General features: G+C 40.6%; 1 protein-coding gene across 3 annotated transcripts; it reads left to right on the plus strand.

Annotated features, from left to right (window-relative positions):
* Window positions 1-633: 633 nt before the first annotated feature.
* Window positions 634-8,510, plus strand: chrne (cholinergic receptor, nicotinic, epsilon). 3 transcript variants are annotated; one of them, XM_083986867.1, is made up of 13 exons: window positions 751-980; window positions 2,588-2,682; window positions 4,574-4,707; window positions 5,000-5,044; window positions 5,159-5,268; window positions 5,359-5,514; window positions 5,604-5,704; window positions 5,784-5,984; window positions 6,306-6,420; window positions 6,519-6,633; window positions 6,727-6,934; window positions 7,235-7,368; window positions 7,494-8,510. In XM_083986867.1, exons 2-13 carry the CDS (start codon window positions 2,631-2,633, stop codon window positions 7,665-7,667), a joined length of 1,545 nt encoding a protein of 514 aa, XP_083842993.1. In that variant the 5' UTR covers window positions 751-980; window positions 2,588-2,630; the 3' UTR covers window positions 7,668-8,510. The 3 variants fall into 3 exon arrangements, with proteins under 3 accessions (XP_083842991.1, XP_083842992.1, XP_083842993.1); XM_083986865.1 differs by lacking the exon at window positions 2,588-2,682 and having other exon boundaries at window positions 634-976; XM_083986866.1 differs by lacking the exon at window positions 2,588-2,682 and having other exon boundaries at window positions 634-976; window positions 7,238-7,368.
* The last annotated feature ends 114 nt before the right edge of the window (window positions 8,511-8,624 follow it).

The raw sequence follows: 8,624 nt of genomic DNA on the forward strand, positions 1-8,624 counted from the left end.
CCCTAACTGTATATTTAGAAGTACATCACATACTGTGCAACTCACATGGCACATTCCAAAAAACCTTCTGTTGCCCTTGACACCGCAGAGTGACACGACTTATATTACTCACAGTACTAATTATAATGGCAAATTTAGTCTCCGGATTTGAAATGAGAAAAATGTTGAGACATTGTTTTTTAGAGTTGCCTTTACAGCATAAAAAAGGGAGTCAAGGGATTTATGGTGATGCAGGTCTGGCGTTGTCTGCCTCTGTGGCTTCATGGCTTTTATGCGTATTGTCTGTCTCCAGCCCTCTTGCCCCCGGTCTGCAGACACTCTCTCACCACTGGGCTCCTCCTGTCGAAGTGGTAAAGCTCTGCAGTAAGTATTAATATACCCTGGACACATAGCAGTGGGAGAGCAGGTCTGCATAGCCCGTCACCTGTTCACCTCATCGCACCCTTGGGTGTATGTATCCTGTGCACACACACAAATGCAGGGGAAACGTGTTAAGTCATCACTGTGATATTGGAGTCATTTCATTTAGGAGATGAGCAGTATATTTTCTCTGTTGCCCATTGTTTTGTTTTGTTTTGTTTTTACCACAGGACTGTCTGAATTGAATCTACGCCACTTCACCACAGATAGTTGTCATCTAATGATCATGATGATGATTATTGTGGGTGACCGGTGTGTGACTTGGAGTCCTGGTTTAGTGCTTCCCAGCTGCTGTGTAACCCGAGCCATGGACAGCGACAGCCGGGGTGGGCGACAGTCAGGGGGTTTGGTGGTGGGATTTAGGGCTTCTTCCTCTCTGTCTTTACCCTCTCTCCCTCTCTCTCTCTCTCCCCTCTCGCTCTCTCTTTCTGTCAAACTTTAGATTTGAAAATAGTGCAGCGTCGGGCAGTGAAGTGATTCTGAAGCATGATGGCAACACGCGGTTTCTGGATATTTTTTGGAGTTGTAACTGTTCTCGGGGGTTTAATGGTTCAGGGTAAGTGGCGCAGTTGCAAACTTTTGGCACATCCTCATCGACTGGCTGGTTGCCTTCTTATCTGTTGAAGCAATGCCCTGCCTGTCATGTTCAAGCTGAAGAGACAACCAGCTCCAAAACTCTTGAACACACAAACTGCTATACATTATGGATTTGTTTATTATGCTGATATTGATTTGAGAGAAAATAATAGCCTTTTTTGGAAAGGTATAATATATATAACATATGCATGCTGCTATAGGTTTTATATATGTCTGTGCACTTTATTTAAAGACCTGCATTACTTTTTAAATTGGGTGTATACGGGAGGCTGTTCACAGAGCTCTTGTGTTTTATCTCTGCTCTTACACAGTAAGTTCCTGTTTATAACTATTTATACTGATGTTGACAGGAATCATCTGTTCTACCTATAAACTGTCACATGGCTTAGCAGCTCTTTCAGTGCAGTTAATCCATCCAGTTTGTCAGATGGGCACACCAAAAAGTCTGTGAGCATCAACTAATGCAGAAGTAATCTGTGTTCTGTCGCACATTACTGGAGTGTTCAACACAAGTCCATAGTCCAGTGCACAGATGTTTGGCACACTGCATGCTGTTTAACAACACCAGGAGAGAGAGGCTACAGCTGCAGTGGAGGCAAAGGTAAAACTCTGAACATGATGGAGGTTTTGTAAACATATTAAATTGGGGGAGTTTCAATGATTCTGTAGATCCATTTGGCAACTCAGCAGAGACACGCATGTTGGTATCAAATGCCTCTGGAGTCCATCTCCTTGGCAGAGGTCACTGTGACAGATTGAAAAAAAAAATCCCAGTGACACCAGCACCAGCAAGGATAAAGTTCATTCTGAAACGTAGACTCTTGATATTATTGGTCTAAGGTTTTTATAATCCCTAATCTCTCAAATATCACTTGGAGTTTGAGACCGGTGCTGTTGGATTAGTGTCCATTTTCAAACACTGCTCACATAAACTGAGAAAACATAACAGTACATTAAGATTTTCAAACTGTCAAAGCTCTTATAGAATAACGCAGACGAGCTTTTTACACCACAGATAACTCCCTATCATATACAAAAAGGCGAGATGAACTTGAGCCGAAGCTGTTGTCTGCCGTTGAGTCTCCTCCTTGACTCTTCATCAAGTTGTAATGACCAGGACATGATGTGCTGGAATGTGTCTGACTGATGACAAGGCTGCGATACTGCGATACTCCAGCTAGAAAAGATGCTTCCTGGACAATGAACTGGACTCTTCTTTCTCCCTTTTGCTAGATCACACTGAAATCCCTTAAATGTTCGAAAAGCTCCCACAGTGTGCAGTGCACCAGATAGTGGGTCATAGTCATCTGTGTGAGCTTGTCTCACTCAGTCAAACAGAGATGTTGTAATGTTTACCTGGGTGTCTGTGTTGTTCTGACATATCAGACTGCCTGACTTCATGTCACTTCAACCAAACCAGACACACACACACACACAAAAAAAAAAACCAAGTGGCACTATTAGGTGATTTAGATTTCCCCTGCTAAAGTTTTGAGACGGCCTATCATCTCCCCCCTCTGCCTCTAGTTTTCCAACATCTCTCTCTCTCCCTCTCTCTCTCACAGATCAGATCTTAAATATCAGCTGCAGGAAGTGACCAGGTCAGGGCACAGATGCGTAACATTGACTGTACCTTGTATCCGCATATTAAAATAACTGAACCACGTGAGTTGGCCGACTCAACTGCATTTAGAAGCACAATAAGATACTGTGAGACTCACATGGCATGTTTGAAAAGTCATTTGCTCCCTCGGCCGCCGTAGAGTGATGAAAATCAACATGGAAATGTGCTGCAATGTTTGCAACCATCCATGATAAACAGCCGGTTATCCATCAATATAACTGTTTTGTAAATGGATATTCAGAAAAAGAAGATAGTGAACGTAAGCTGAATTTATGTCTTATGAATTTATCATTGCCAATTATATAAAAAGTTTATTTTCAGTTTATTTTGATCAGTCATACAAGTTGGTGTCTCCATTTCAAAGCTAAGACCTGTTTGTATTTTTGCTCCGTAAACAACAGCTGTAATCTTCCTGTTGGGAAGAAGTGTTTTTGTGTTTCCTCCATGACGAAACAGCGGGAGGTACTATGGCTCTGTTTCCAAACACAACAAATAGATGCTCTATAGCGTCAATGGAAATTGATTAAAAACCCATGAGAATCATACACTTTATCGTGCATTCTCATCCATCATCCATGCATCAAGCGTAATATTGACCACTACACAAATTGTCCCATGGGAGAATAAGCTCAAAACAATGTGAAATATTTGTGTCCGACCAGACGGACCAGGGAATGAATCAATCATGTCCGCAATCACTATCACAATTTTTTTTTTTTTTTTACCTAATATTGATATTGATGATTATTGTACATGACCTGAGTGTGACTTAAAGTCCTGGTTTAAAGTTTCCCAGCTGCTGTGTAACCTGATCTGGGGATAGTGACAGCTGGGAGGGAAGAGGCAAGGGGTCGGAAATAACCTCTGCCTTTCTCTCCTGGTCTCTGTTAGAGTTCATTCTGAAATATGGTGCGAGTAGTATAATGCCACCATGGCCATTAGGTGCAGAGTTCAGAATAGCTACCAGTCTCTAGTCCCCTGGACAATTTATACACCGTGGCTCATCTTTCTGACTGTGGTTGGCTCCTTTCTCAAAACGTGCACTGATCTTACAAACACAACAATGTCTTGAGAAACTGTAACCTAAATTCATGTTTAAGTTGAGCAGTTGGACACAGTTCACCATGCTGTTTGTTTATTAGAGAGGTTAGGTAAATTAGGTAAAAGTTATTTCTAGTTGATGTCACATGATTTGATGAAGTCTAAAACTCGTAAAACAGTATTCGTGCTTCTATACACAAATTAACATTTTGTGTACTTTTCAATAGTATTTTGAAGTTATGTCAAAAGAAAGATCCACTTGATAAGATAGGATAGGAATTTATTTATTTAAAACAGGGACAATGCGCAAATAAACATTCATCTTGTAGGACAAGAAAAGATATCTTGAGCCAGGTTATAGCATTTTTGTGTTAGTAGGCCTACTGATACTAAAATGAACCAATCCAAACTTACTTTATGTCTTTTACATTGTTCAAACTCTTTCTACACTAAATTGTTGACCAAAAGTATAATGCTCAATAAAGACGTGTGTTTCAATGTGAGTTTTGTCTTCCTACAAAGTTGTGGCTGCAAAGCACTTACCTGTGTAAAAACATGTAAATATTAGCTAACAACAGCTGCTGTAATGATTAAACCAGATCAAAACTGTTGTAGCAAGGTTGTGTTTCTGTTTGATAGACATCTACAGGATTCTGGTAAATGCCAATGATAAAACAGTCAGTAAACTGTCAGCAGGATGTTAACAACACAGTGATATCCAGTGGTTTTCTAACATATAGCTACATGTGGGCTAACATTGGCCAGCTGTTGTCCTTCGTCATCCTGTCTGCAGTTGTATCTATTCCAGATGTTTAGATCCCTATTTATCCAGCACAACTGCAACACTCATAAACTCACTCTCAGTCTCTCTTTTTCTTCTTTGTCATGCAGTGCAGTGTAATGAGGAGTCGATGTTGATGAGAGACTTGTTCAAAAACTACAACAAGAACATTCGCCCGGTGGTTCATCCTGAAGACAAGGTGGAGGTTCAGCTCAAGCTGACCCTCACCAACCTTATCTCTCTGGTGAGAGCTTGCTCCTCATATTTGTTGTAACAAACCCTTGCAGCACTTTGTAAACAGGCTACGGGCCATGTTTGGTCTATCAATTATTCCATTATTCCCAGTGGTATTCATTTATTAGTATTTATTATCATTCTGGCAAGTATTATTCCTAATTAATAACTATAATGTTTTTGTAATAATAATTCAACATTGTTATTACCTTATCATTATTTTAGAAGTGACCACATGGCTCACCACCTGATGAACACCCATGTCTCAAAAACTCATGATACGTCTTCCCTTGTGCCAACAGAATGAAAAGGAGGAGACTCTCACAACCAGCGTGTGGATTGAGATTGTAAGTTTTGCCTCTCTTCATGGTTATTTATTTTGTTGTGTTTACAGAACATCTGTTACTATGTCTCACTCACTGTTAATGGTGCTTGTGACATTTCTCTAATGTCATCGACAGCAATGGACTGATTTCCGCCTTGCGTGGAACTCGTCTCAGTACTATGGCATAGAAGTTATTCGTGTACCATGCAAAACTGTTTGGCTTCCTGACATTGTCCTTGAAAACAAGTAAGGCTGTGACAAGGAGGAATACATTTCAATATGATCCCACATTTTTTTTATTAAACAAATTGTCATTAAATACTTGTTTTTCTGCAGCATTGATGGAAAGTTTGATGTGGCCTACTACGCTAACGTGTTGATCGACAGCACTGGTTACATGTACTGGCTGCCTCCTGCCATCTATCGTAGCACTTGTGCCATTGAGATCACCTACTTCCCCTTTGATTATCAGAACTGCACATTAGCATTCAGGTTTGGTAAAACTATATTATCACTAACTAAATATGCAAAATGTTGAATTATTTATTAGTTTATTTCTATTCCATTATTCCCATCTCTAGATCCCAGACGTACAGTGCCAGTGAAGTTGACATAATCTTAGCTGTTGATGAAGAAGGCAGGAAAATTGAGTGGGTGGAGATCGATCCAGAGGCTTTCACAGGTACGGGAACGGCACATCCACTCCAAAGTTTCAAATTGACACAGTTTCTCTGGAGCTAATTATGTTTTCATTTGTTCAGAGAATGGTGAGTGGGCCATTGTGCATCGTCCAGCCAGGAAGATGATCAACAAACGGTACACCCCGGATGACCTGGAGTATCAGGAGATCTTGTTCAATCTGATCATCCAGAGGAAGCCCCTGTTCTACATCATTAATATCATCCTGCCGTGTTCCCTCATCTCTTCACTGGTCGTACTGGCCTACTTCTTGCCTGCACAAGGTCATTATCTAAATCCCTACGGCTGTGATTACATACAGTAGGTTGTTGTGGTTTCAAATGAGGTAAACTCACAAAAGAAACTCTCATATCACATCACATAGAACAACACAAACAAATATATTCATATAACTGTAACACTTATACACAACAACTCTTATACTGGCCTCAGGGTTAGGTTAGGGGATGCTAACCCTGAAGCATAACTCTAATATGATATATATGTAGTGGCTCAAAGTATGGGGCAACATCTGGTGGGTTTCTTGTTTTAATTTTATTTGGTGTGCTCTACTGTCTCCTAAGTCTCTGTTGTCCCCTTCACAGCTGGGGGACAGAAGTTGACTACGTCCATCTCTGTCTTGCTGGCTCAGACTGTTTTCCTCTTTCTTATTGCTCAGAAAGTCCCTGAGACATCTCTTTCTGTCCCTCTCATCGGCAAGTGAGTCAGAGTGTGTTGTCCGCTGACCTCTGCTGCTTTTCTTTTTCCTTTCTTTTGACTCTCCTTTCTAACAAATCTTGTCTCATTTTCTCCTTTAGGTACCTGATCTTTGTCATGAGTGTCACCACTCTGATTGCTACTAATCAAATTGTGGTGCTGAATTTCTCCCTGCGCAGCCCTAGCACACACACCATGTCCCATACCATCAAACATGTAAGTACAAATGATCAAACTTACAGTTCTTGTGTTTTGTTTTGTTTTTTTCTATGATGACATAATCACTGTTTTCTTTTGTGTCTTCTGCAGCTGTTCCTGGAGATGGTTCCTCGTTTCCTTGGCATGTCCCCACTGGTGGATGACAGTGAGGTGACAACAGAGGTAAACGGGATACGGGAGCGGCGGCGCAGCTCCTTTGGCCTAATGCAGAGAGCTGAGGAATACGTAATGAAGCAACCACGCAGTGAAATGATGTTTGACAAACAAAGAGAGAGGCACGGCCTCACACGATCGATAGGTAGGATGCTCGTTTCTAAAACTATGACTTTGTCAAATATTCCAGCTCAAGTGTAAATACAGATGAAGTGTGTTTCAAAGGAATTTATTGTAACTAATTGTGAATTCTTGTGCTATTTAGAAATGATTTATAGAGCGGGGGTCATTCTTATTGCATTATGACTTATTTGTGTATTACAGGCGATTCTGTATAGTTGAACACCTTTTTTTTTGCCTGGTCACAGTCAAAGATCCCAGTGTCTGCCTCTGGAAATGCTGCAGCATACTATTGTCTAACTTCTAGTATCTCCTCACCCCCCAGTAGATAATATAGATGTCAGCAGCACAGCCAACCTGTACAAGAGTTTGGCCCAAGCTGCACCTGAGATCAAGCAATGTGTGGATGCCTGCAACTTTATTGCTGAGAGCACAAGACAACAAAATAACATTGGATCTGTGAGTGTTGCTTTACACTAAGCCAACATAACATTTTTGCTCATATTTCCTATTCCATGTGCCTCTAAGGATTACTGTTCTTCATTCTCTTTCTTCACTCTCTTTAAACATACAACATACAACAGGAAATTGAAAGCTGGGTGCTGATTGGAAAGATGATCGACAAGGTGTGTTTCTGGGCAGCCATGCTCCTCTTCATCATCGGCACAGTGGGGATCTTCCTCTCAGGACACTTCAACCAGGTGCCAGAATTTCCATTCGCTGGACAGACCAGAAAATATACCAAGAGTATATTTTAAATATACCATTTCGCTCTGTTGAAATTTGTCCGAGGGTCACTGTGCGTCACGCTGTCCAAAAGACTGAACGGTCTTGGTCGTTGACTTGATTCAGGGGTGAGTTAAGTCTGCACTTTAAATACAGATGTTTAACACCAAATCTGTCACGTGTTCATATTCTCCGTCTTCTGTTCATGAACACTTGTGGTGCAGCTGAGGTTTTTCACTTCAAGTTCTTTATCTTAGCTTAAATTCTTTGGATATAAACATAAACAAGACAAATCAGGTTGAAAAGTGATGTTTTAAATCATCTGCAACAGCATTACAACCATCATCATCATCATGGCGATGTTATCATTAATTCAATCAATAATATTTGTCTGTTAAATTATAAAAGACTCAACATTGTGAGTTCAAGCAAGATCACACTTGGTCTCATAGATGTAGTTCAATTAAAATGCTGAAGCTGCTGCAGCACCGTGCTGAGGAAGTTATTTCTGTTGCAGCAGAGAATGTTTCACTGCAGTATCGTTATGTATTAAATGGAGCCACAGGCACAATGTAGAACTGTACTCGTAAGTAACAGTAAAGAGGATTCCTTACCCATCTTCCATAACTTTACAAGAATCACTCATGCACTGTACACTGTACAAAACATGTCTACTCAAGCCTGGATCCATTTCCCTGCATGTACTATGTCTTATATGAAGAACCTGTGCATGCAACTTGAGCCAAGCTGCTCTGAATCAAAGCCTTATTCTTCTTACTATGACTTATTTATTAGAAAGTCTTGTTAGGTAGATGGCTCAGAGGGATATTGTTGTGATATCATTGTGCCATGTTTTTTAAAATAAATATTTTATTTTGTCCACCATGACTTATTTAATCAATTCATTACAAAGTGTGTCTTGTCTGAAAACCCCTGTGTGACACACACACACACACACACACACACACACACACACACACACACACACA

The sequence above is a fragment of the Trachurus trachurus genome (genome assembly GCF_905171665.1).
Source record: "Trachurus trachurus genome assembly, chromosome: 14".
Lineage (NCBI taxonomy): Eukaryota > Metazoa > Chordata > Actinopteri > Carangiformes > Carangidae > Trachurus > Trachurus trachurus.